This window comes from Polypterus senegalus, chromosome 9, assembly GCF_016835505.1.
Source record: "Polypterus senegalus isolate Bchr_013 chromosome 9, ASM1683550v1, whole genome shotgun sequence".
Lineage (NCBI taxonomy): Eukaryota > Metazoa > Chordata > Cladistia > Polypteriformes > Polypteridae > Polypterus > Polypterus senegalus.
Genome location: NC_053162.1, coordinates 39,644,875 through 39,672,785, shown reverse-complemented (window position 1 = coordinate 39,672,785; position 27,911 = coordinate 39,644,875). Strand labels below are relative to the sequence as shown.

Sequence of the window (27,911 nt, the reverse complement as noted above, 5' to 3'; positions counted from 1 at the left end):
AGTGAGTGACTCCGACCAAAGGGGCGCAGAGGCCTCGGAGGGGGTGCCGAACAAGGGGGCCCTGGGGTGCCGGTAAGAGGGGGGAGCGCAACCTGTGCGAGGCGCAGGGGAGCACCAAGTGGTGGTGCTCAGGCCGCGTCTCCGGCCCTGTCCCTGCTTGGAGAGCGGGACCGGACCCGGCTGTCCTGGAGTAGGACCCGCTTCGGGGCTGTGCTGCCCTCACGGGACGGGTCGCTCTTTCCCCCGAGTGGTCTTCGCTGGCTGTGGGGCACTGTCAGGGATGCCAGGGGCAACGACCCGGCCGGGATGCCATGAAGGACCGGAAGAGGGTCAAAGCCCACCCTGGATCACGTTGGGGCCGCCTTCCTGGTTGCTCTGGGGGCCACGGGTTGAGGGCATAGAAGCCCTACCCTGTAGGGGCCCGTGGTCATCGCCAGGAGGCGCCCCAATGCCTTGGGGACCTGTTGCCCCAGCACTACTGCCACACCAGGAAGTGCTGGGGGGGAAGACTTTGGACAACACCCGGAGAGCTGCCGGGAGAACAGCCGGCACTTCCGCCACACTGGGGCGTGGCCAACGGGGGAGTCTCGGAAGCACCTGGAGCTCATCCGGGTCATGTATAAAAGGGGCCGTCTCCCTTCATTCGAGGCTAGAGTCGGGTGGAAGGAGGACGAGGCAAGAGAGGAGAGTGGAGGTGGCCCGAAGAAAGGCATTTGAGTGTCCAGGACTTTGTTGGGGTTTGTGCACTTGTGGACAGTGGGTCTTAGTGACCATATATATTGTAAATATTGTAAATAAAATACGTGTGGTGGTGAAGAACAACATGTCCGCCTGTCTGTGTTCGGGTCGGCTCCTCAATATATATATATATATATATATACAGTATATACTGTATATATTTAGAATGAAACAGCCTTAACTTGAACATTTTTCCATTTACGGTTAGCCTACATGATCCTTTAATAATCTTTTCATTTTTATTTTAACTATTATTTTTACTAAATTACACCGTATTATTACTATTATTATTATTTAAAACAAAAAAAAAACTTTCTTATACAGCAGACACCCTATCTTTTTAGGTAATGTTGGCTGGATTCGCTTCTGTGGCACTCTCCAACATTTGGGGACCTGAATTATAGACTTCATTAGTTTCATAGTAGAGCCACCCTGCCCTGATCCTTTTCACACACAGAAGAGAAATTGTCATGTATTTTGTTTCCATATCAGGAAACAAAATCAAACGTTCAATATTTCAAAAAGAGACATAGGTGAAGGAATCATTTGTTGGGATGCAGGGAGAGGTTATGAAATAAGAACACTTGTTCCAGTGGACAACACTTATACAACCCACTGATTGGAGACTGAGATGTACTGATGTGCCGATGTCATCTTTGCAACAAAGTGGCTGATACTTTTGTGTTCTGTGGTGTATTAATCAAAAAATACATTTTGCTCCTAAAAACTTTGTGTTTTGGTTGCCACTAAGGAGCCGTGTGGGAGTTTTTAAAGGTTTTTTTCCCCTTTAGAATGGTTGTTGCTTTGTTCCGAATGCTTACTTGTTACTTGTACTTGTTGTTTGTATTTAAACTAGCATTGGTGTGTCAGGGCAACAAGCAGCAGCAGCTGATATGGGACTCTCTAAGTAAGTAACAAGGCAGCGGCTGTCTTTAAAGCAGTAAAGAGAAGGGCTCAGAGGTACATAGGCAGGTGGCTAGAAATAAATCGATGATCAGGAACAAACGGTTGTAGGAGCAGACATGATAGCAAGAAATCAACTAGCAGTAGATATTCAGTAAGTGAGTTTTAATGTCAAAAAAGTAGAGCAATTATGAGAGCGAGAGAGCACAAACATTGCTAGTGGAAAGCTTTTAAGTAAGGAATAAGAAGAGTGCAAAGTTAGGAGAAGAGACAGAGAAAAATACAATAATGTTAAACTCATAGAAAGAAGAAACAGTATGCTGTTGAGAGGGATGCTTAAGGGGCCAGAAGGTCTACAGTAACTGTCTTTAATCTAATTTCTTTATCTTAATTTTTTTATCTTTACCATTAAAGTAAATCATTTCATTTTAATAACATAAAAAATGAAGGCAGTTTTAGTAATCCTAACTCAAATTTAAATAATGAGGCTAGTGCAATGCAATTCCTGTTGGATGTTGGACTTTCTAGAGGATGGCTTGGAGGAGCCTGTCTTTTGTTTGAGCCACATCTGCAGGAGATGTCAGCTGATGCAGCACTTTGAGCTTAGGGTCGCTGAACTGAAGGAGGAGTTGGCTAGCCTGCGATGTAGTGGAGAATTGGTGAACCTGGTACTGTTGTCCTTTAGAGAGTTAGTGTGCAACCATAAGTTGGTGTGGGAGTAGATTTCAGACCAGACAAGAAGAAATAGGTGGGTCACCGTCAAAAGGTGCAAGTTGAAGGGTGCATACTGTCCTGGGGCATAAATAACCCAGAATTGGAAGTGTCAAACCGTTTGCAGGTCCTTGAGAAGGCAGGCGGTGTCCCTGAAGATTCTGAGGTGGTAGACAGGCACGATGAGCCCTAACAGGGCACCTCAAAAACTGTTCCTAGAAAGAGAGATAAGCCTCACCTTAGTGAGGACATGCAGCTTCATCTGGAAAGCATAAGGGAAAGTGGCCTTATTTTAGGAGTTATAGACCACCCAAAGCAGACTGTGCCATGCAAACATTTTTGGTCATATAAAAAGGCAAGTTTACAGGGGGATATTATAGTCATGGGGGGCTTTAACTACCTGAATATTAACTGGAATAATGGAAGGAATTATTAAGGATAAGATTGAGCAACACATGGCAAGCACAGGAGTTTTACAGAACAGTCAGCATGGGTTCAGAAGAGGGAGGTCATGCTTTACCAACATGCTGGAATTCTATGAGAAAGCAAAAAATGATTTGATCAAAGTGGAGCATATATTATTTATCTTGTCTTTCAGAAAGTATTTGATAAGATGCCACATGGGAGACTGGGTATCACACAAAAAGAAGTGGGAGTTCAGGGTGTTGTTTATAAATGGGTGCAAATCTGCCTCAGACACAGGAAGCAGAGGGTTATGGTTCAAGGAACCTTCTCAGAATTGCTTGATGTTGAGAGTGATGTTGCTTAGTGTCAAGTGCCAGGGCAGCTTCTATTTTTAATATACTGTATATAAATGATTTGGATAGTAATGCAGTATAAGTAACAAGCTGATTAACTTTGCCAATTATACCAATCTAGTTGGATTGGTAGATAATCTGGAATCCACCGAATCATTACAGAGGGACTTGGACAGCATACAGGCTTGGGCAGATTTGTGACAGATGAAATTTAATGTAAGTAAATATACATTATTGCATGTAGAATGGAAAAAATTAAGTTTGAGTACACAATGGAAATCTTAAAATCAAAATTTCACTTTATGAGAAGGATTTAGGAATTATACTAGATACTTTTTGAGATTGGGCAACTGAGATGTTGTATGAGAGACAAGCCTTATATCAGCAACTGAAAACTCAGGGGCACATTACAAATGGGAAAATATATAGGGAGTTCTTTACTGGTATCTATATAGTAAATGAATAGTTGTCCCTGTCCTCAAAAGTCTCTTTGAGAATTGTGGAAAAGGCTTACCTGACTGGAGAAAAAGATAAGGGCTGAGAGGGAGAGACTGAGAGACAGAAAATGGAAGATTTAAGATAAACACCACGTCTTTGTTTTTCTATTTACTATGCACTTTTGTATTCCTTCTTGTTTATCACTCCCTCTATACTTAATTTGATTATACAATTTTAAAATTTCGTTTTCTTGGTGTTATTCTAAGGTGTCAGAGGTTCCTGGACTACAAAGTGTAATGTAATGGTGTTAGCCCCATCTTTCTGATCTATATTGGCTTTTTTCACTTTACTCTAAATGTCTTCCTGAATAATAAGATGTCTGATTTAGGTTGATTTGTAACTCTGAATTAGCATTGGTATGAGTAAGTGTGCCACGTAATGAACTAAAGCCGCACCCATGAGTCAATTCTATTCTGTGCCTCTCTATGACCCTTTATTCAATAAGAGGACTCGTAAGAAAAAAACGGAATATAAACAACTGCGATGTATGCTAATACAGTAGTATACATCACATTGGATAAATGAAAGAAATTAATAACGATACTGAATTCACAAACTTTGCTGTAGACTGACACCAGTAATTACAATATCATGAAGACACCATCATCTATTTTCCGCATAACTCCCAAAACTGTATGCATAAAATATAATTTAATATATATAGATATGAAATATGCAAAATAGGGTAGAGCCTTACAAAATCGCTCTTCACAAGGTACCAATTCTTATATTTGAGAGTTTAGAAAATGGATTGATGTAGAGAATGAAGTAAACTCTGCCTTCCACGTTACACCAATTCTTTTCAAAGGGAGTAGAAATCCGATTGTGTCTGAGCAAAGAATACACATCTTAACCGTTACCGCATGACAGAGTGATTCTAAGCATTCGGAGACCAGCTGCTTCACATTCTGCCAGGTACTGGAGCAGGTGTGCCAGATGGGGCTCGTTGTGGAAGAATTCGTGCCAGACACAAAGAGAGGGCTACAAGCTTGATTATCCCACTTGTTCCAATCAATTCCTTAAGCCCACTTCTGATCTCTTTAACTGTATGTAGTGCATGAAACTCCGGTTTTTAAAGTGAGCAGGAGACAGCGCTCCTTAGCCCCGCCCCTTCGCCTAATATAAAAACAGCGCGCACGAGACAACTGACAGCGGCGCGTGGCATCGGTCTGGCAGGCTAAGGCAGAGAGCGAATAACTGCTGGAGGCAATGTACTCACAAGCTTTTAATTCTCCCACTTGGATCTACCTGACTATGGGGTTACTCATTACAGGAGGGTCACTAATGCGGCAGCGGGCATGGTCTACTTCATTGGCGTTCTGGGTACCGCTGCTCGTTTTGCTGGGGCGCCTGTGTTCCTTCTGGCTACCTACGCCTGTTGGAGTCGCGATCTTCAGCGCCGTCTTCTGGTTCGTGGTTAGGACGGGTTCACAAGACAAACTTCTCCCTACTGAAGGAAAAGCGGTTTTCATTACAGGTAAGAACTGGCAGACTGGAGAGTGGCTCCAAAAAGCACCGAGGTGCCCGTGGTGCGTGTCTTTAAGTGTATGCCTCTATCGAGCGCATTCACATTTACTTATTATGCATCTGAAGTCATTATAACCAGCATATAGATTATTGATGCATACTTGCAAAGCTATGCCCAAGTTAAAGTTCAAACATTCTGTCTCGTGCGCCGTGAATACAGAGTGAACGTCCTCGATGTACATTCGCCCACACATTCACCTTTGTGTGGATTAAGTCATTTACATGTTGAACTCACTACGGCGTACGTGAGCTAGCAACCTGGTGAATACACTTAGATTTAATACAGTCTGAAGCAAAACGAAAGAGATTCATGCTCGTCACGATGTAAATGCTGAAAGATTTACAATGATTTACAATCACTGCATTGCTGTTGTGATTTTACGTGGTTACAGTTTCAATTATTGCTATCCTCTCTAGACATCATATCAGAATTTACTTCTGCATTTATAATGTGGCACATTTCACACGTGCCATCAATCTCTTGAATAACTACATCATTTAACATCTGTATGTGTTGTAACTCAAGTTCGGTTCACTTTTTATGACCACTGAGACTGTACCCACTGGTGACTGACCACAAGTCCCCACACTCTGCCCCTTGACTGACAAGACTTAAGAAAAGATTTTAAAACTTTTAAATAACATAAATAACATTGATATAATTTGCATGAATGTAAAACACTTTTAAAGTTTTTTATTATGCAGGTGTAGAAAGAATAACAGCTTAAGAATAATAGCTCTCGAACCTATTACAGCAAGCAAACATTTCTATTCAGTCAACATGCTGGATTCATAGTTACTTTGAAAAGAATGCCAAGGAAGGCTTTGGTCTTTATAGGTATATTTTGGTGACATCTTTTGCTACCGTATGACTGGATTGCGTCAAGCTGTGTTTCAGGTTCATTAGAGGTTCACATTTAAATGGAAGCTCACGGTAGCTGATTAAGTTTTTATGGGTTTGTGGGTGTGGCTGGAAGAATATGGTATTTCCTTGTCTTTAATAACCGTCCTGAGTGTGATTATCCCTCTTCAGGTTCCAAGTGATTTTCTGAGATATGTCCTTGAAAAGCATGAACTTGTATTTTGTCTACAGGCAGAGGTTAGTTGACCTTTTGGCAAATAAAGGTTTCTAAATGTTTCCCTGGTGGCATTCCCCTTCTGAAATACGTTGATTGAACTAAGATTATCTATTTAATCTTGTATATATCACTAGAAAATAATTATCATGTAAACTCATTAAAATCTGATAAATTTTGCATATTATGTTTGTGCATTTATTTATTGGGGATTTTGAAGGTGTTTGTTTTCGTTGTGTTGGAACAGACAATGCTTACCATACAGCCTGGTAAAGTTAATGTTTCTTTTTATTGTAGCTGGTCAGGAGAATTTCTAATGCAGAAAAGATTTACTTTTTTTTGTACCATTCTCAAATACATCAAATAGCAGTGTGATGTTTGTTGTCTGAGTAGTCTATTGAATGGTAACCTGTTTAATAAACTCATATCAATTTAAAACAAACATTAATATGTTTTATGGAAATGCATTTTATGCATAAAAGCTTCCACTTAATTTGTCAGTTTGAAACTGTGGAGGCAAACATTATTTGTCTTTCTAAGCAACAAACATAATATAGTTTAATCTTTTTATGAGACGTTATTACTTTGATAGTGTACAAGTAGTCATTGAAATACTAAAGGATTGATGTAATTAAGTTTTACTTTAACCTGAAACATAAAAAAGTACAAAAGTACAAAATAAAATGTGTAGTACATTATTCTTTTTCTCAATTACAGGGGTTAAAACAAGAAAAGCCTCTCAGCCTGAAACTTTGGGCTGGGTTTATTATAAAAGCTAGAATAACAATAAACAAAATGAAAATTAATTTGTCCAAAACTGTATTTATTATATAAATAATGTAAACAACAATTTGAAGTGCTGAGCACATTGGAAAAAAAAAAACCCATCCAATTAGCATATATTTAGTGTTATAGCTGAAATTAAAATAAAAGCTGCAACATTTTCATTTTGAATAAATTTAAAGTTGTTCCTGTATTCTTCACAACTTTGAAAATAAAAAAATGACAGTACATCAACAAAAATGAAGAAGAGAATTTCAACACAGGTTGCTGGCAGTGGAGGATAACCAAATTTAATAATGAAAGTAACTTCAAAATAAATTAATATTTAAATGCATAAACAAGTGAAGTGTGCAGTATGTTATTTCTCAGTTGTTTTTAGATTATATGTGTGTTCCAACTACATAGGAATCACACTCCTCAGCCTCCCAGGTAAGGTACTGTATATGTAAGGGGGCTGGAGGGAAGAATCTGTGTGATGTTTGAGTCAATGATACATGAGGAACAATGTGGATTCCATCCTGGCCATAGAACAGTAGACCAGTTCTTCTCCCTGGCACAATTCCTGAAGGGCATAGAAGTATGATAACCCAGTCCACGTGTATTTTGTAGATTTGGAAAAAGCATATGACCTTGTTCCTCAGGATATGTTGTGAGAGGTACTGCAGGAATATTGGGTAACAGGGCTGCTCTTTTGTGCTATTCATTCCCAGTATGAATACAGTGAGAGCTGTGTCTGAATACTTGGTGCTAAGACAGATTTGTTCACTTTCAGTATCATGATCTCTCAAGGCTATGACCTGTCACCGCTCCTGTTTGTGGTTTGAATGGACAGGATATGTAGGCGCAGCTGAGGATCTGAGGGTGGCACGCTTTGGTACGCATTCAAGCAATATGCTGTTGAGTCTGAAGCACCTGTGATGAAGATTAACACCTCCAAGTCTAAGGTGGATTGCTCTCTCTAGGTGAGGGGTGAACTACTGCCCTTAGTGGAGGAGTTTAAGTATCTTGAGAACTTGTTCGCGAGTGACAGAAAAAGGTAATGTGAGGTTAATAAAGAGATTGGAGCATTGGCATCTGTTTTGTGGGTGCTGTACAGGTCTATGATGGTGAAGTGAGAGCTGAGTTCAAAAACAAGGTCTTGGTTTACCAGCTGATCTACATCCCTGTCCTCACTTATGGTCAGGGGCCGTAGATAATGACTGAAAGATTGAGACAACAAGTACATGTAGCAGAAATCGGGTTTCTTCACAGGGTGGCTGGACTGAGAAACTTGGTGATTCGGGAGTGCCTCAGCTTAGAGTTGCTCCACCTCTGGATCAAGAAGAATCAGTTGTGATGGTTTGGGCATGTCGAAAGAATGCACCGGTGGATCCCCCAAGAGCTACTCCAGGCATGTACCACTGGGTAGAGACCATGTAGAAGACCCAGGACATGTTAAAGTTATTATTATATATCTTGGCTGGCTTAGGGCCACCTGGGAATTACCCAAAAAGAGCTGGAATCTGTAGCAAGGGAAGTCTGGGCTGACCTGCTTGGCCTACTGCCACCATGACCCTCACCAGGGAAAGCAGATGGGAAGATGGGATGAGATTAGACACAAGTCATTGAGGGGCTGAGTTATTTTGAATGATAAGTCATGCTCCACAATAAATTTGTCAATACATGTTTTTTGTTTGCATGCAAGATCTGTTATAGACAGAGCAGGAACACTAATGTACGTTTGTACAAGAACCCATGTGTGTTTGATTCATGTCATGAAGTAATAGTACCTCTGTCTTATGTTGTGGAAAACATAGTGCACAAACAAGTAATAGGTTCAATTAATTTGTGACACCAAGTGCCAAAGCATTGTCCTTCAATCCTTGTTTTTTCTGACTAAACCTACCACCATTTATTTTTAACATCTCTTTAACACACTTGTATCTTTCCCATGATTAACTAACTTTGATACCAATTCGAATGAAGAAGTTTGAATCATACTCTCAGTATGTTCCCAACAGAAAACACCTTGCTGACGACAGGTTAACATCTATCCTCCTTGCACACCATTTTAATTGTTCCTTTTCATACAATTCAGAACTAACATATTGAATATTAATATTAATTCCTGTTAGCCAGCAATAGATTGTATTTATTCCACCTCTCTACTTTTAAACTACTTCCAAAAAGCGATTTTCATAATGTAAAAACAACATTTATTTCTATAGCACATTTTTATACAAAAGATGTAGGTCTAGGTGCTTTACGAGATGTCAAAGAAGCAGTTATGTACAAAGAAAAATAAATTATAATTAAATAAGAATAATAATGAATAAATAGTATACAAAAAGAAAATAATGCATAATTACAAAAAGGGAGGTAACAGTTTGTAACTAAAAGAAGTACTGTAGAGTCCTTAAAGAAGTATTGTTGAAAAGCATTTCATAACGAAAGCATCAAAACATGACAAAGGTTATTCATATTTTGGGGTGTATTCCTTCATAATTACCAAGATAAATTTGGTAACAGTCTTTTGCCAGTATGGTAACAGTTTCAGCTAACTAGTTTTTCACATTTAATATTAGCTCACTCTTTTTCAACTGATATCAATATGTTTGGATATTGAATAAAGGAGGTACATTATATGTCTTATTATAATTTGACCCTATTTTATCTGAATGATAGTCTACCAACCATTTATTTTTACATTGTTTCAAAAGCTTTTTCATGTTTGTTGTATATGTAATTCAGTGTCAAATGTAGTCAAGTAGCAAAATTTTCATGAGAGCTACATGCAACAGATTAGTGAGGAAGAATTAAAAGCTATATATGCGTTAGATTACTAATTTAAAAAAATTGCTTTAACTGTCAACTTGTGAAGTGAAAATGTTATGCAATTGTATTGGCACTGACAAGTTTCATCGGACAGGGAATGAGTTACCAGCATATAAGCAGCTTCAGAGCCAATTACAGGAGAGCCTGTAAAAATGGCAAGCAGCCAAAGTCATAAATAAATTCTATCTAGTGGAGCAACAGCGATCAGTCCTATTAAGGACAGTGAGCTACCCCAAAAAGCAATGTAAAGAGGGAGAGTCCATTGACACCTTGTGTTGACAAACACTGTACTGCTGCAGCTCGACACAATTATTAAATATAGACAATCACCTCTTCAAAAGCTGATTCCTAACACCAAAGTTGTTTCAGCTAAAACGTCTTTGCTCAGTATCAATATTATGGCAGCATTGAGACTCTATGTAATCATAAGAGAAACACTACAGAAGCTTTTGCGATGCTGCTATTGTTTAGCCCTTGACTGAGCCTCTCATAATTAAAAACACATTAGTGTGAAAAGGGCTTATTACAAGAACACTATCATGTTTTGCTACAAAGAATCCACACTATTAGGAAATCCAGAATGCTGTTGTAAAACTCTAAGCTCTCCAATTATATATAAGCACAACATCAGCATATTTTATTGATTACTTATTTATAGCATTGATAAATCATAGAAAGATATCCATATCTAAAAAGCTTTAGAACCCCTTACTATCTAAACCAAGCTGACAGAAAAATCTATATCTTAACTCATATACACTTCTGTTCTTCTTCATTTGTCACTTATTTAAGAGAGAATAGAATCATGCTTGGATAAGTAAAATCAGATACAAGTAAATGCCATTATGCTAAAGCCATATGAATGAGTTATTTTCAGCATTCCCTTTACCTTAAGAATAGTGTGTTGTACATGATAATGATGACACTGTGCTTCACAGTTGAAAGTTCACACTGAATTACTGGCCACTGTATTATGGCTTCAAAGATGTGTGAAATTACTCTTTTCCTTATGAAAAGTCAAAATGCACCTAGAGCCATCTATGATGAGCTATTTATGTTCAAATGTGCAAGAAATGGCTCATTTTGCAAAGTTATTAGGTGTCAAAGAAAATTTAATGTGTTTTTTCAAAAAACATATATTTTGCATTTACTTTAATTTCGAAATTCTGTCTATGATTTGCAACAAGTACTTGTATCAAAAAGTCCACTGAAGATATAAAAAACACAAGAATGAAAAGGAAAGTGAAAAGGTTATATTTAGCAGCATGGATCTAGTGAGAAGTCAAGCAAAATAACACCTTTTATTGGCCAACTGAAAAGATTACAATATGCAAGCTTTCCAGGCAACTCGGGCCCCTTCTTCAGGCAAGATGTAATCATCTCATTACATCTTGTAACAGTATCCTTATCTGGCTTGGATGAAAAGTAGTTTCAGCATTTTATACTTCATACAGTTTTGCAGATACTTTTCAAATAGGTCAACTTAGTAGTAATTTAAATGTCCAAAAAATTACTGAGCCAGCTACAGTCTTTAATTTGTCGTTGTCTATGTTTCTTATAATCAGTTCACTTGCATGAATATAAGTGTGACCATCATGATATTTTATACATATTTAACATAACTGTTTTCTGGCTTTTTTCATACACAGACCTGTCAAATTTTTGCAAATTACCAGGTCATGTTTCCCGGGATACTTGACTTGGCTTTGTTCACATAGGCTTAATTCATCGGATAGTTGGTATCGCTGAATAGGCTACTGTGAGCAGAAGCTGGTGTATTATTGCTGTGAAAGAGGTTTTAGAAAATGTTCCAGAAAACAACAGGTAAGGAAAATGAGATATACAGAGACCCTGGGAGTGAGATGAGTTCAAGGCTTAGAAAAACATAAAATAGTGAAATGGAAATCGTGAGGAGGAAGACCAAAACAGAGGATAAACTAACCAAGTGTGAGAAATTCTCATATGTCTAGAATGGCAGCAATGGTGAAAAACCAAGAACAATGAGTGATTAAACTGTAGGGCCAGACACAGTTCTCATAACAAGAATACACATCTTGGGACGCCTCACTAAAATCTTGGTTATACATAGCAGAAAAATCTGTGTCTGAAAAAGCGACACCCACATGGAATTATTTCTAAGATCCCAGTCCAAATTTACTCCAACTGATGCACTGTAAACATTCAGGGTACAACTAAAAACACAGTTAAGATAACATTTAACAGTAAATTTTCAAAATGGATGTCTTATGATTAGAGAATTAGTACTGTGATGCATATCTACATAATCTATAGCATGTTTGGCATTTATAATTAGATGATAATTTTAAGCAACAGAGAACACGTATCTAATGTTCTCAGCACACAAAAACATACTTACACTCACCAGCTACTTTATTAGGTACACCTTGCAAGCACTAGGTTGGACCCCCTTTTGCCTTCAGAACTCCTGTAATTCTTCATGGTATAAGTTCAACAAGGTTCTGGAAACATTACTCAGGTATTTTGGTCCATATTGACATGGTAGCATTATGTAATTGCTGCAGATTTGTTGGCTGCACATCCATGATACAAATCTCCCATTCCATCACATCCTAAAGGTGCTCTATTGGATTGAGATCTGGAGACTGAGAGTATAGTGAACTCATTGCCATGTTCAAGAAACCACTTTGAGATGATCTGAGCTTTGTGTCATGGTGAGTTATCCTGGCCGGAAGTAGCCATCACAAGATGGGAACACTGCAGTCATAAAGGGAAGGACGTGGTCAGTAACAATGCTCAGGTAGGCTGAGGCATTTAAATGATGCTCCTCTGGTAATAAAAGGCCCAATCTGTGCCAGTAAAATATTCCCCACACCATTACACCAGCCTTAACTGTTGATACGAGGCAGGATAGATCCATACTTTCATATTGTAGACGCCAAATTTTGATTCTACCATCCAAATGTCACAGCAGAAATCTTAACTCATCAGACAGATCAGCAGTTTCTGAAATACTCAAACCAGGCAGCCTGGCACCAACAACCAGGCCATGTTCAAAGTCACTTAAACCACCTTTCTTCCCAATTCTGATGCTCAGTTTGAACTTTAGCAGGTTATCTTGACAATGCCTACATGCCGAAATGCATTGACTTGCTGCCATATGATTTACTGATTAGATATTTGTGTTAACAAGCAGTGCCTAATAAAGTGGCCATTGAGTATACATGTTTAACATGGGAGTTTTTGGATGACTTTTCAGTCAAAAACTTGCGGATATGCTATTGGCCAGATGATGCTGACAAAACCACCATTGCTCTTTGCCGTTTAAATAACTTTCACTACTATGAGCTATACTGAATCATTTTTGATATGCAGGCAATTGTATATTACTTTTCTGAATCCAAGTTTAATATAATGAATATGGTTTTGGCATTATTATCTGTTTTTATGATTTTGCTTTTAAAGCAATAAGTTAATTTAATAACTAGATGAGTTAATAATTACAAGTACTGAACAGTCTACTCGGTACATCTACAACCCCTGTTAAACCTCTGGTCTTTCTTGACTTTTTCTCCCAAATCACTCTTCATGTTCACATTAAACTTCTAAGTTTGACAAATCAGTTTTGCCAAAGTTGCACTAGCTACCATCAAGGTCCTCTTGCTGAGATGGCAAAATTTCTATGGCTGCTGGCATTTTAAGAACCAGTTCTCTTTTGCCCAAGTCCCCATCCTTACCCGGTATATTTGAAGAGGATTTGCTATGTTAAGAACTAAACTCTGCCCAAAGAAGGATAACAATTAGGCATTGCCAAGGCACCCTCTAAAATCATTTAACTGTTGTGGGTTAATCCAGCTAACTTCGACCATGTGACCTAACTTGTCACCAGGTAAGGTAAAATATACTACAATAGGAGGGAATGCACCACCAGCCAAGAAGTCTTGTTCCAATACTGTGTGCAGATTTGTTCCAGACAAATCTAGTGTATGTTTGTCAATTTTAACCACTAGCTTTTTCAGTTCCGGTGAAGTGATGTTCTATTTTCTATCTAGAACATTCCTGCACTGCATCTCCACTCAAATGTCATTTTGTCCTGAGCCCAGTCTTCGCATTGCAGTAAAATAGCCAACTTTGCACCTCCACAATCATACTACATTTTTTCTAGTTCATCAGATAAATCCTAAGGGTATAGTGAAATGCTCTTGTTTTATTTTGTTTCCTGTAAAAGATGCACTTACTATTTTTACTTTGAATGTCAAAAAATATGTAAATTGGTCAGAGGTGCCTGGTGTTTTGCAGAAACTGTATCTGCAGCAGGAGAGGATTTTTCAAGGTAAAAAAGAAAAGGCAAATGTGACCAAGTGCAAGCCAGTGGAGGCAAGCAGATTCACACCTTGGGACCAGCATTAAGTAGCATTACTTTTGGTGAGAAAGGGGTCATCTTTTGTGTAGAAAAACTAAAAAAAAAAAAATCAAATTTTAGAATTACAACAGCATTTTATTGCAGCTATTTAGTAAAACTGAAAGAAAGCTCAAGAAAGGGTAAGAGCATTATACACACATTCATTAAATAATTAAGCATTTAAAAGTTACAGTTCTCATTGGAATGGTAAATGCCTCTTCTAATATTAAGAAGTGGGTATTAACTGGAGCAGTTCTCAAAAGAGCAGTCCTGACTGAATGTCTAGTTGGAAGCTCATTTGAAAATGCAGTATTTTTATTATTAATTTCAATAATGAGTAAATTAGAGAAATAAACTGCTCAAAAAAATTAAAGGAACACTTTGAAAACACATCAGATCTCAATGGGAAAAAGAAATCCTCCTGGATATCTATACTGATATAGACTGGGTAATGTGTTAGGAATGAAAGGATGCCACATCGTTTGATGGAAATGAAAATGATCAACCTACAGAGCCCTGAATTCAAAGAAGCCCCAAAAATCAGAGTGAAAAAATTATGTGGCAGGCTAGTCCATTTTGCCAAAATTTAATTGCAGCAACTCAAAATTGTACGCAGCACTTTGTATGGCCCCTGTGTTCTTGTATACATGCCTGACAACATCGGTGCATGCTTCTAATGAGATGACAGATGGTGTTGTGGGGGATCTCCTCCCAGATCTGGACCAGGGCATCACTGAGCTCCTGGACAGTCTGAGGTGCAACCTGGGGGCATTGGATGGACCAAAACATAATGTCCCAGGGGTGTTCTATTGGATTTAGGTCAGGAAAGTGTGGTGGCCAGTCAATGGTATCAATTCCTTCATCCTCCAAGAACTGCCTGCATACTCTCACCACATGAGGCCAGGAATTGTCATGCACCAGGAGCCACTGTACCAGCATAGGGTCTGACAATGGGTCCAAGGATTTCATCCTGATACCTAATGGCAGCCAAGGTGCCTTTGTCAAGCCTGTAGCGGTCTGTGTGACCCTCCATGGATATGCCTCCCCAGACAATCATTAACCCACCACCAAACTGCTCATGCTGAATGATGTTACAGGCAGCATAATGTTCTCCATGGCTTCTCCAGACCCTTTCACTTCTGTCACGTGCTCAGGGTGAACCTGCTCTAATCTGTAAAAAGCACAGGGCACCAGTGGTGCATCTGACAATTCTGGTATTCTATGGCGAATGCCAATCGAGCTGCATGCTGCTGGGCAGTGAGCTCAGGGCCCATTAGAGGACATGGGGCCCCTGGGTCACCTTCATGAAGTCTTTCTGGTTGTTTGGTCAGAGACATTCACACCAGTGGCCAGCTGGAGGTCATTTTGTAGGGCTCTGGCAATGCTCATCCTGTTCCTCCTTGCCCAAAGGAGCAGATACTGGTCCTGCTGATGGGTTATGGACCTTCTATGGCCCTCTCCAGCTCTCCTAGAGTAACTGCTCGTCTCCTAGAATCTCCTCCATGCCCTTGAGACTGTGCAGGGAGACACAGCAAACCTTCTGGCAATGACACGTATTGATGTGCCATCCTGGAGAAGTTGGACTACCTGTGCAACCTCTGTAGGGTCCAGGTATCGCCTCATGCTACCAGTAGTGACACTGACTGTAGCCAAATGCAAAACTAGTGAAGAAACAGTCAGAAAAGATGAGGAGGGAAAAATGTCAGGGGCCTCCACCTGTTAAACCATTCCTGTTTTGGGGGTCATCTCATTGTTGCCCCTCTAGTGCATCTGTTGTTAATTTCATTAACACCACAGCAGCTGAATCTGATTAACAACCCCCTCTGCTACTTAACTGACCAGATTAATATCCCATAAGTTTCATTGACTTTATGCTATACTCTGATTAAAAAGTGTTCCTTTAATTCTCTTGAGCAGTATATATTAGGCCAGTTTTAAAAAGCCATATTGAAAACTAGCAGACCTCGTGCGCTTCGCTGCAGTCGCTGTATTTGGATTAATTATATATCTACATGCGACTTATAGAGCTTCTTTATATACAACATTTTTGGTTTGTCCTCCTGGAGCCAAAATATATAAATTTTCTCTATGACTAATTCGTGAACATGCTACATAAAAATAGAACGGGAAAACGGCAACACCGGGAACAACAGTAAAAAACAACAGTAAATGAGATAAAGTAAAAGTCTACTAAACACTAAAGTACAAAAACGAAGTAGAAAGTAACAGTAAACCGCAACACCGGGAACACCGCACACCGAGTACTAAACACAAAGAAACACTAAATAGAAAAACTAAAGGAAAAAATACTATTCAGTAAGTACTGCGTCTAGTAAACAGTACATCAGTAAAGGAGAGAAGACTAAACACTAATGAGAAAGAACGGCAAGACCGCGTCAGCTGCAGAGCTCAGCTCGGAGCGAAATGAAGTGATTGAAATGACGTAAATGGGAGGGGAGATGATCACGTGACTCCCTCACCCTCCCTCCACAAACACAGTCTCTTGGATCCCAACTCTCCTTTATATGTATAGATAATAGCAGTCGACTGAATATTGCTAGTCATGCAGCAGTGCAGACTATATTTTTTATTGTACAGTGAAACATTAAGTGTGTGTACTGTATATGTTACTATTAATACTTTTACTACTTTTACTATTAATACTCTTTCCTCAAAGGTGAAGTGCCTTTATTCGATCAGAAATAATAATTTAAATGGCTGATCCAGTGTTGCAGCCATATACAGCAACCTTTTTTCAAATACATATCTATTTTTAAGTCCTTAAAAGGATCAGATTTAATTTCTTGCTAATGATGACTACCTCCGTTAATGTGAATGCTCTGAATGAGATGAGAATGTAAAGGTGCCACAGTTAACAGTTTGGAAATGTCTCCAGCTTATTTAGCGTCAGTGACACACAATTCAGCAAAGCTGCCCATATACTGTATAGGAGAGTCAAACTCAAGACTTTGAGAGCCACAGTGGTTGCATTATTTCATTCCAGCCACTTTCTTAATGTGTAGCCAATTCCTGTCTAAAACTTAACCAGATTATTTTGTTTAATTTTAACTGACTTGCATTTTAAAATTAATAACCTGTCGTGTTTTTTCTTTAACCAAGAGGCAAACAAAGAAATACTAAACGAGCCAAATGATAACCAGTTTTATATAGGCTTGTCAAAGTCAGTTGCCGGAAGGCCACCATTTTTACTCCAACCAATTTCTTAATTAGAAGACAATTCTTACTTTGATTTAAACATGTTGATTAATTCAATTGCTTGCTACTGCTCTCATTCAGCTACACTACACATTTCCTGAAGTAAACTCCTGAAAACTGCTGGAAAATTTGCGTAATGTGGTATGGCTATAAATGAGTTTGTCACCTGTGCTGTAGTAGGTTGTCATTTGAGGTATCAAAAGCGCTTTTCCAACTTGTTAGAACACCAATCTGGGCACAGCTTAAGTTAAAAATGAAATACATAACCACAACCTAACAGCAAAATGCATGATGAACACAAAATTAAAATACAACATTTAGAAATATACAGTACAAATGAATTTGTATCAATTTTTAAATAAATTAGGCCTATATGAATAACTAATGGACTATCTGTCAATGGAAATGATAAAAACAAAATTCTTGCCCATACAGATTCTGTCTGCACTTAGCTAATTGGTAATCAGTCTCTCCCTGGGCATCCTAACAATTCACAATGGACCAAGGCAAATGTCTAAGAATCAGGCAAAATATGACAAGATAGGCCTGTCATTGGTAATATAACATCCACTCTAAAATACTGTCACTATGCCAAGAAATTTAGCTTTATTCAAATTTATGTGAGTTCACGTGCCATATGAAAACACCAAAAAGAGAAATGGAATGGGAGCAAAAAAAGCAATATAGGCATCCCTAACAGCTGCTGTCACAACTTTGGTAGAAATTAATGCTGAGACCAATTGAGGATTCCCCTCCCTTTCATGATTCTTACATATATACATATTAATATTAAAAAGACATTATCACTGGTCTTTATTTTCCTCATTTCAACAGTATCTGGGAATTACAGTATCTTATTACCAGTAATGGCGCACTGCATGATAACATGCAGTGAATATACTTGACTTGAGCATTCATAGTTTTCATACTCTTTCTCTGTATGTTTAGCATTCGTTTGCTCAGTGGTTGATCCGTTTGCTGCTTCCTGAGCAGCTCTTCTCTTCTTTTGTCTGCATCTTTTTGCGTTAAAACTGATTAAGTCAGTGTTTGTGTTGCAATTACTTAGTATGTTTTCTTTAATTTTTCACTTAAGCTGCCACTTATGTCTTCAATCTGCCTCAAGATTGATTTAAGATTTGAAGATTTAGGATAAGTGACAGCGAAGGTGGTAGGGATGAGAACGGCGCCCATACACATGTGCTGCACAGCCGCCCTGCTGGCCGCTGCCAAGAGTTGATTCTACAATAAAATGGGAATAACCTTGGAGGTCAATCATTACCCTGAATGCAGATATTAGACATCATATAGTATATGTGTACCAAATTTCAGGTCAATAGGTCAAACTGTTTGTGAGCTACAGGTGATTTAAAATCCTGGACAGACAAACGAACAGCCACGGTAGCGTATTATATATAAAGATATTTCATTTCAAAAATACTTTGCCATTGTTTATTGTACATGTTATTTCTTCAGTGACTAGGCAATAAGATGGATCCTCCTTGTTTCAGCAGCAGTAAACTGTGTCCCCTTAAGTATACATAACAATACAGCCTGTTTTACTGTTCATTATATTGACAGAAGTGATTATCATTCTAGACTTTATATTAAACATTATTTTTATTTCACATTTTATTAGGTTTCTTAGCTTAGGATTATTTGGATTGCTGGCCCCTACTGTTAATTTATTTTTAGTAATGGTAAATGTTCAGTTTAAATATGGAAACTGTGAATGCATTTACAGAAGAGAACATTTGGTTTAAATATTTATTTATAATCTTATTTTGTCTTCTACAGCAGTTTTATACAGTAGTACAGTCTTTTGCTGTTATCACAAAAACTGCTTCATTATGCTTAGAGTTAAATGTCACATGAGTTACATAAAGATTAAATGCAGCCTATGTCTTGTAATATTTGATCTCTCAAAAATTGTTAAAGTTCAATGATTTGATCCATGTACTGTTAATTGAAAATGCAAATTGAACAATGCACATTTTAAACCTCTTAACCTGTGTTGTTTAGGAGATTAGAATAAGTTAAATTCTTTTGGGGATGAAGGTTTATTTATATGGTGGGCAGTCCTGTTGTTACAGCAGTGGGAGGCTTGCTATACTATCTTGAGGTGTGAGTTTAGATGTATGAAGAACAACAATTCAGATCTGTAGAATTTTACATATATTAATCTGAGATTTTAGAAGAAAACTGCAGAAGAAATAGACACATAATCCTTAAAAATGTTTATGCTAAGAGGTGTGAGGAATGACTGCATCACCACATCAAATGTAGTATGCATGCCATATTGATAGCAACAGTAATTAATTAAATCAATTAGAGAAGAGAACTGAACTAGCAACATTGTGATGTGCAGGCTAGTTACCACAGAGGCTTTTCCCAACCACAACAGAAAGATCTTTTTTTGGCACAGTACAGTCATATTTCGGCTTTACTGCAGGGTAGTGGCTACTTTATTACTTCCCTGAATACAGGGTGTGCATGATGACTGACCATGAAGGAGATGCCTGTAGATAAGGACATGGAGCACACAGTCAAGGAGGAATTTTTTTAATGCTTTTAAAACCTTTGCCATTTTCAAATTGGGACCATTAAAAGGTGTGACTTCAAGTGCCATGAAATAAAATCATAAAGTTTGTAATCAATTTAAAGGCAGGTGAGTAAAATGCATCTTACTTTTTACTGATGAAATACTTGTATTGAGTGACATTGGTGTTCAGCTTTTTTCTTGGGAGTGGCTAGAGGTGTTTTGCTGTTGTGTAATATTCCTGTTGCTGTCCAGGAAAAACTAAATAATGAAATTCGTGTTTGTACCTGTATGTCTTCAGGGTTTCTAAATTTTACAAGTACGGAGATGGTATTCAAGTATGAGTATAAAGTGTAACACAATAAATGTCACAGTCTAAGTATATCTATTTTAAACTTTTTATTGAAATTGAAAGTAAAAACAATGAAAGGAAAAATCAATTAAAAACACACACACACACATTCTTATCCATGAGGTTTCATGCATCTATAGCTTTATGTTTCTTTAAGTTACTGTATTCCTATGTGACTACTGGGCAACATTATGCTATGATATATGTTAGAAAACAGAATGCCAATGCAATTTGCAAACAAACAATCCAAATTATTACTTATTTGGATAGCTGTTCCGTACGTGTTAACTTATATGGTAGAATCTTATTTATCTATTTATGTATGGTATTCATTTACAAGCCAAACAAATACATTATTTTAACATTAACTTAATATGAATGGCTATCACAGTATTTAATTTTGTACTGTCATTCCCACTAATTAGAGGCTCTTACTGTACAACCTCTGCTTCTGATATAATTTTAATTTTCCACTGGCTGTGATCATGTTACATAATATTGAAGCACTTTGCAGACATTTGAAATGTTTCACATTAAACTATTCCACTTAATAAGAGTGGAAAAATAGTGTGTTTGTGGATCCCTTTTTTAAAATATAAGTAGCGTAAATTTAAGTTTTTTTAAATAAGCCCAAGTGTATCAAATAATGCTGTAACAATATAATTCACACAAACAGATAATAAACAGTTAAATTACTTAAGTGAGGGAAAATATTTGTTTAGGTATAACATAAGCACCAAATAAAAAAAGAAAAAAAAAACTTAACTCTTGCCTGCCTTTACAGTTATTTTAAAAAGTAATTGTAGTACATATCAAACACACCAGTATTCGTTATGTTTATGATGAGAAAAATACCAAAGAAAACCTAATCTAAATACCACTTAAAATCAATAAGCATAAAATTCTGATTACTGGCAATTGAAGAAAGGGGTAATTTCAGATTTTTTTTTCATAACACACTACATCAGGGGTGCCCACACATTTTCGGCTTGCGAGCTATTTTTAAAATGACCTGGTTGAAATGATCTACCTACATTAAAATGATAATCACAATCTGATTGTATGGGTGGTTACCTACCAGGTAACGCGTGTGGTTGGTCTGCAAGTCGGCAGACATGCGCCATGGTGCCCTCTTCAGTTGCGAGAAGCAGATCATAGAATATTACATAGTTTACTGTCAAATAATGCAAAGAGTACGCGACACGTGTTTCGCCCTATTTTGGGCTCATCAGGCGTACACACTCCACTGCACCCCTCATCGGGGATCGAACCTCGGATGTCAGACAAACGCACTTCGATTGTGACATTGTGAGAAAAAAATCATCTTCCAATTCCACCTCCAGCCCATACCCTCCCTAAACATTTTTTTAAATCCCTTCTTTAGCCGATATAAATTGGAAGGCTAACTAAATCACATCCGGAGTTTTGCAGTAGTTTGATCGTGCGTGCGGGATGACCAGTGTGTGAGAAGAAGAGAGATCTCAGACTAGCCGCCCTGTACGTTAATCAAGTGGGAAATGGCATAGGGAGGATATTTGATAAACTAATGGTTAAAACATTAAAAAATGTTTTTTTGAATGCAACGCGATCTACCTGCACTACCTTTGCGGTCTACCTGTCGATCAAGATCGGCGCATTGGGCACCCCTGCACTACATGTTACCGTCACTACTTATTAAAATGTTTTAACTGTAGCCTGGCACAGAATAATAAGATTAAACAACTGTTCCTCTGGAGTTTAAAGTTCTGGCTGAGGTTCTCGGATCTACCTAGTGGCTTTTAGCGCTTGTAAAAACTACACCTTGCATTCTGCATATAACCCCTTAAAGCTTCAGCAATGCAAAAGAAAATAGGCAGAATCATACAATTCAATTATTAATATGGAATTCAATATTAATCATGAAATACATTATATATTGATAATTGTACACATTATTCATGAAATAATCTTGTGATGTAAATTTTGGTCTAAACAAGCATACTTACTAAAAGTGCATCAGCCATAACAATAGCATCAGTGGTTTATAGCAGGGTAAATAGAATAGGCTTCAGCTCCCTATGACACCAAATGACATAGTACATTGAAATGAATGCATTACTGAATGCTTATTATAAAACTAAGAACCTGCATGTTAAACGAAAAATATCGAACATTTCTGTTTCTAAACAATTTCTGTAAATGAATCAGTAATATTTTTTCTTTTAAATTCTTTTTTCTTTCTTTTAACTTCTGCCAGCATTGTGGTAAATGACACTGAAAGACACATTTCAGGAGGACATATCCAGATAATGTCTCTTCAATATAGTGATGCAAACAAAAATCTTACAGGAACAAATGTCACAAACCAAAGAAAGCGATTTTCAGACAAACCTAACTTGAAAAATTTGTTATCTCAAAAGTAGTGTTTGTGTAAATGAAAATATCCAGAATAATTTTGGCATTCACCAATTTATGTGGTTCTGATTTTATAATGTTTGAATTTTTAGTATTGCTTTTAGGTACCATAGTATTAAATATTTGTATACTCGACAGAAAATGGCAATGAACACATTTAGTATAGGCACATGGTACAATAAATAAAGATATGACCATCATGGACTTCCTTGTTTAAAAATACTATGCTGAAACTCCATCAATTTGTTGTTAAATTGGGGTACACTGCCACAAATAAAATTCAGCCTCTGAACTTGGTGACTAGAAGTGTGGCGAATATTTGGTGTCTTCTTCAAAAGCAAATCTCGAAAATTACAGACAGCAAAAGAAGCTAATGTTCAGACACTCTCCCCCACAGGTGCCTTTTATTCTACTCTGAATTTTGTTTCATCAAAATATTGCATCACATTTGTATTTTCTTTTAAATTGTCAATTATTAGGGATATGATCATTCTGACTTATACTATGGGCGGCACGGTGGCGCAGTGGTAGCGCTGCTGCCTCGCAGTTAGGAGACCCGGGTTCACTTCCCGGGTCCTCCCTCGTGGAGTTTGCATGTTCTCCCCGTGTCTGTGTGGGTTTCCTCCCACAATCCAAAGACATGCAGGTTAGGTGGATTGGTGATTCTAAATTGGCCCTAGTGTGTGCTTGGTGTGTTTGTGTGTGTCCTGTGGTGGGTTGGCACCCAGGATTGGTTCCTGCATTGTGCCCTGTGTTGGCTGGGATTGGCTCCAGCAGACCCCCGTGACCCTGTACTCGGATTCAGCGGGTTAGAAAATGGATGGATGGATGGATGGACTTATACTATTACCCAACTTTGGAAATTCTCTGCCAAAACATAAACACAATATTCAGCAGTTGCAGCTGACAATAGTTAAAGTACCTATTTCACAGATTCTATAATGTTATCACTCAAGTTCAGATAAATGATAGAAATGCAGTGTTTTAATACCTCTGGAACAGTGAAGGCTTTATTGTACCTGGCCAGTAAAAATATAGCCCGGAAGGTTGTTGCTCATTCTTGCTGAGTTAGTGAAGAGGTGACTATTTTCCAGCTGTGATTGTAGTTTGCTTTCAAAACCTCAATTTCCATGTGCAGGTTCTCAGACTGTGGTGACCATAGTTCTGAAGATGGTGATCTTCTCTTACATTGGATTTTTTTTCATGACTGTTTTACTGCAGATTAGAGAGACTGGTTGAGCATTTCCAGATGTTGGCATAATAATATGTTTTTGGTTCATTCATCCTTACAATAATTCATCTTTGCATCAGTTTTCTTCATAAGACATCTTATATTCATAACTAACTTGCAGTCTTAATTTAGAATGTCACTTCCTAGCTAATCAGTAAAAGTTACATGATTGGTTACAATCAATGTGCATTTTATGTTAGGAAAAAAAACCAATCAATTTAAAAGACTGAGTTAATTTAGAATGATAAAATGAATAACACCATAATGAATTCAGTGTAACATATACTTAATGATTCCTTATCTTATGTAAATATAAATCTGATTGGTTTGAAACAACATGTTACATTACATTACATGAATGAGGCAGTGTGTCTGTTAAAGTGTTTGAGAGGGGGGTGTGTGTGTATGTATGTGCAGGCGCTGAGGGGAGTCTTTGTTATGGCGAAATCTGGCCCAAATAGTAGTTGCTCAATGTGATGGGCCTAGGCATGATCTATTGAGGAACCCTAGGCTAAGGCATTATGATCCCATTAAATCAAAACAGCAAGGTTTATTTCACATACTCCCTTGTTACAAAGTGTCTGTCATCTTGTAAATGCCATTTTAGTGTCTTGAATTAATTCTCTGCCTACTCTGCCTTTGTTATAAAAGACTGGTGTTTGCCAATAGATTACTATTAAACCTTATTCAAACATTGTGAAAAAAATGTTGTTAATTGTAAATTAACGTTAATTGTAACTAAAAAACACTTTCACCAGAGTTACTTAACATGGCCAATGCAATAAATGTAGTATTGACAAAACAGGTTTCACTTATTTTCTATTCTGCTTATTCCTTGTTAGTTTGGTGCCCATGCTGCCTGCATTAAGCACTGCATTCATAGAGTGAAAAATTAACCTTAATGTATTTTTTTTTTCTTTTTTGGTATACCTAATGCAGTTCAGTATAGATTTTTGCATTGGAAACATACAAGTCAACTTTTCTATATGGTTATTCACTTTTACATGATTCTCAAGCATTGTAATTTCTGATATTATCTGAATATTACAACACCATGGTCTCATATCCAGAAACACATTTCACCCATCCTCTGAATTCTGTATTTGTGTCCTATGTCCTTTGATAAGCTTTTACTGATAGTTTAGCTGGTGTACCACAAGTGTAAACATTTACAGTCCACAAATATGGTAATTACTATAAGTGGTTCCTCTACCTTTAAGACTTCCTCTCTTTTTCTTTGTGCACACACAGTAACCAACCAAACTTCACTTAGAAACAGATTAATTTCCTTCTTTGTGGCAATTCTCTTTTTCTTATGCAATTCAGGATACAAAAACAAAAAAGTATAGGACAGTTTAGGTGTTAAATTTTGCTGCTTTTGATGGAAGATGTAATTCTACCTTTTACGTAGTCGCCAAGCATTCATGTTAAAAGGGTGAACTAAACTAAGATCAGATACTATGTGGCAGTAAATTTAAATATGAAATGTGTGAATGTTAATTACCATCAAAATAAAATATTTTACTTTTTTTGCTTCAGCCATCTCTGAATGGTGGTGGGGTGGGTAAGACGGACTTTATTCTTTTTTTGATGTTGCACTTTTCCTATCCTGTTGTTACCCATTTTTCTCTCTTTAAAAATAGTAAAAAATACTCCAGATCCTGAGTGCTGTATCTGTTTTGTGGCTGTCATAAACTATCAGCTTTTGTAACACATTATTTTCAAATTAGTCAATACTAATTCAGGATAATCATTTGTTTTATATTTTCCAGTGCTTTTGTGGCATTAGGCATTATAATCTTCTTTCGGCTGCTCCAGTTAGGGATTGCCACAGTGGATCATCTTTTTCTATCTCTTCTTGTCCTCTGTATCTTGTTCTGTTACACCCATCACCTCCATGTCCTCTCTCATCACATCCATAAACCTCCTCTTAGGCCTTCCTCTTTTCCTTTTTCCTGGCAGCTCTGTTATTAGATAGATAGATAGATAGATGGATACTTTAAAAACAATATTAAATTAAAGAGTGATAAAAATGCATGTATAACTGACAATAACTTTGTATAAATGTTAACGTTTACCCCACCGGGTGGAACTGAAGAATCGCATAGTGTGGGGGAGGAACGATCTCCTCAGTCTGTCAGTGGAGCAGGACAGTGACAGCAGTCTGTCGATGAAGCTGCTCCTCTGTCTGGAGATGATACTGTTCAGTGGATGCAGTGGATTCCCCATGATTGACAGGAGCCTGCTCAGCGCCCGTCGCTCTGCCACCAATGTCAAACTGTCCAGCTCCGTGTCTACAATAGAGCTTGCCAGTTTGTCCAGGCTCTTCTTCGTGCTGCCTTCCCAGCACACCATCATGTAGAAGAGGGCGCTCGCCACAACCGTCTGACAGAAACCCTAACCCTTAACATCCTTCTCCCAATATACTCAGCATTTCTCCTCTGCACATGTCCAAACCAATGCAATCTCGCCTCCCTGACTTGTCTCCCAACCGTCCAACTTGAGCTGACCCTCTAATGTACTCATTTCTAATCCTATTCATCCACGTCACACCCAGTGCAAATCTTAGAATCTTTAACTCTGCTACCTCCAGCTCTGTCTCCTGCTTTCTGGTCAGTGCCACCATCTCCAACCCATATAACATAGCTGGTTTCACTACTGTCCTGTAGACCTTCCCTTTTATTCTTGCTGATACCCGTCTGTCACAAATTACTCCCGACACTCTTTATCACCCATTCCACCATGCCTGCACTCTCTTTTTCATCTCTCTTCCACAATCCGCATTACTCTGTACTGTTGATCCCAGATATTTAAACTCATCCACCTTTGCCAATTCTACTCCTTGCATCCTCACCATTCCACTCCCCCCCCTCTCATTTACACACATGTATTCTATCTTGTTCCTACTGACCTTCATTCCTGTCTCCTCTAGAGCATATCCATTGCAAATAAGAAAGGGCTCAGAGCCGATCCCTGATGTAATCCCACCTCCACCTTGAATGCATCCGTCACTCCTACCGCAGACCTTACCGCTGTCACACTTTCATTGTAGATATCCTGTACAACTCTTACGTACTTCTCTGCCACTCCCGACTTCTTCATACAATACCACAGCTCCTCTTGAGGCACCCTGTCATATGCTTTCTCCAGGTCCACAAAGACACAATGCAACTCCTTCTAGCCTTCTCTATACTTTTCCATCAACATCCTCAGAGCAAGCATTGCATCTGTGGTGCTCTTTCTTGGCATGGAACCATACTGCTGCACACTAATCATCACCTCACTTCTAATCCTAGCTTCCACTACTCTTTCCTATAACTTCATGCTGTGGCTCATCATTTTTTTCCCCCTGTAGTTAATACAGACCTGTACATCCCCCTTATTCTTAAATATTGGCACTAATACACTTCTTCTCCACTCCTCAGGCATCCTCTCATTTTCCAAGATTTCATTAAACAATCTGGTTAAAAACTCCACTGCCATCTCTCCTAAACACCTCCACGCTTCCAAAGGTACATCATGTGAACCAACTCCCTTTCCATTCTTCATCCTCTTCATAGCTGTCCTTCCTCCTTGCTAATCAGTTGCACTTCCTGAATCACCACCTTCATATCATCCAACCTTCTCTCTCTCTCATTCTCTTCAATCATCAGCCTCTTAAAGTACTTTTTCAATCTGCTCAACACACCCTCCTCACATGTGCAGCAGGTTAGGGTGATGAAGGATAAAGAGGGGGACATTCTCACATCTTTCCCAGCTCGGTCCCTCTGTCTAGCCAATCGGTACAGGTCCTTTTCTGCCTCCTTAGTGTCCAACCTCTCATACAACTCATTATACGCCTTTTCTTTAGCCTTCGCCACCTCTCTCTTCACCTTGCGCCTTATCTCCTTGCACTTTTGTCTACTTTCTGAATCTCTCTGACTATCCCACTTCTTCTTTGCCATCCTCTTCCTCTATATACTCTCCTGTAGTCCCCATTCCACCACCAGGTTT

General features: G+C 38.3%; 1 protein-coding gene across 1 annotated transcript in view; it reads left to right on the top strand.

Annotated features, from left to right (window-relative positions):
- Positions 1–4,736: 4,736 nt before the first annotated feature.
- Positions 4,737–27,911, top strand: part of hsd11b2 (hydroxysteroid (11-beta) dehydrogenase 2) — a 119,303-nt gene continuing 96,128 nt past the window's right edge. The window contains exon 1 of the mRNA XM_039762949.1: positions 4,737–5,085. Coding sequence (XP_039618883.1) covers positions 4,818–5,085 — 268 coding nt within the window. The 5' untranslated portion in view covers positions 4,737–4,817. The remainder of the gene's footprint in view (positions 5,086–27,911) is intronic.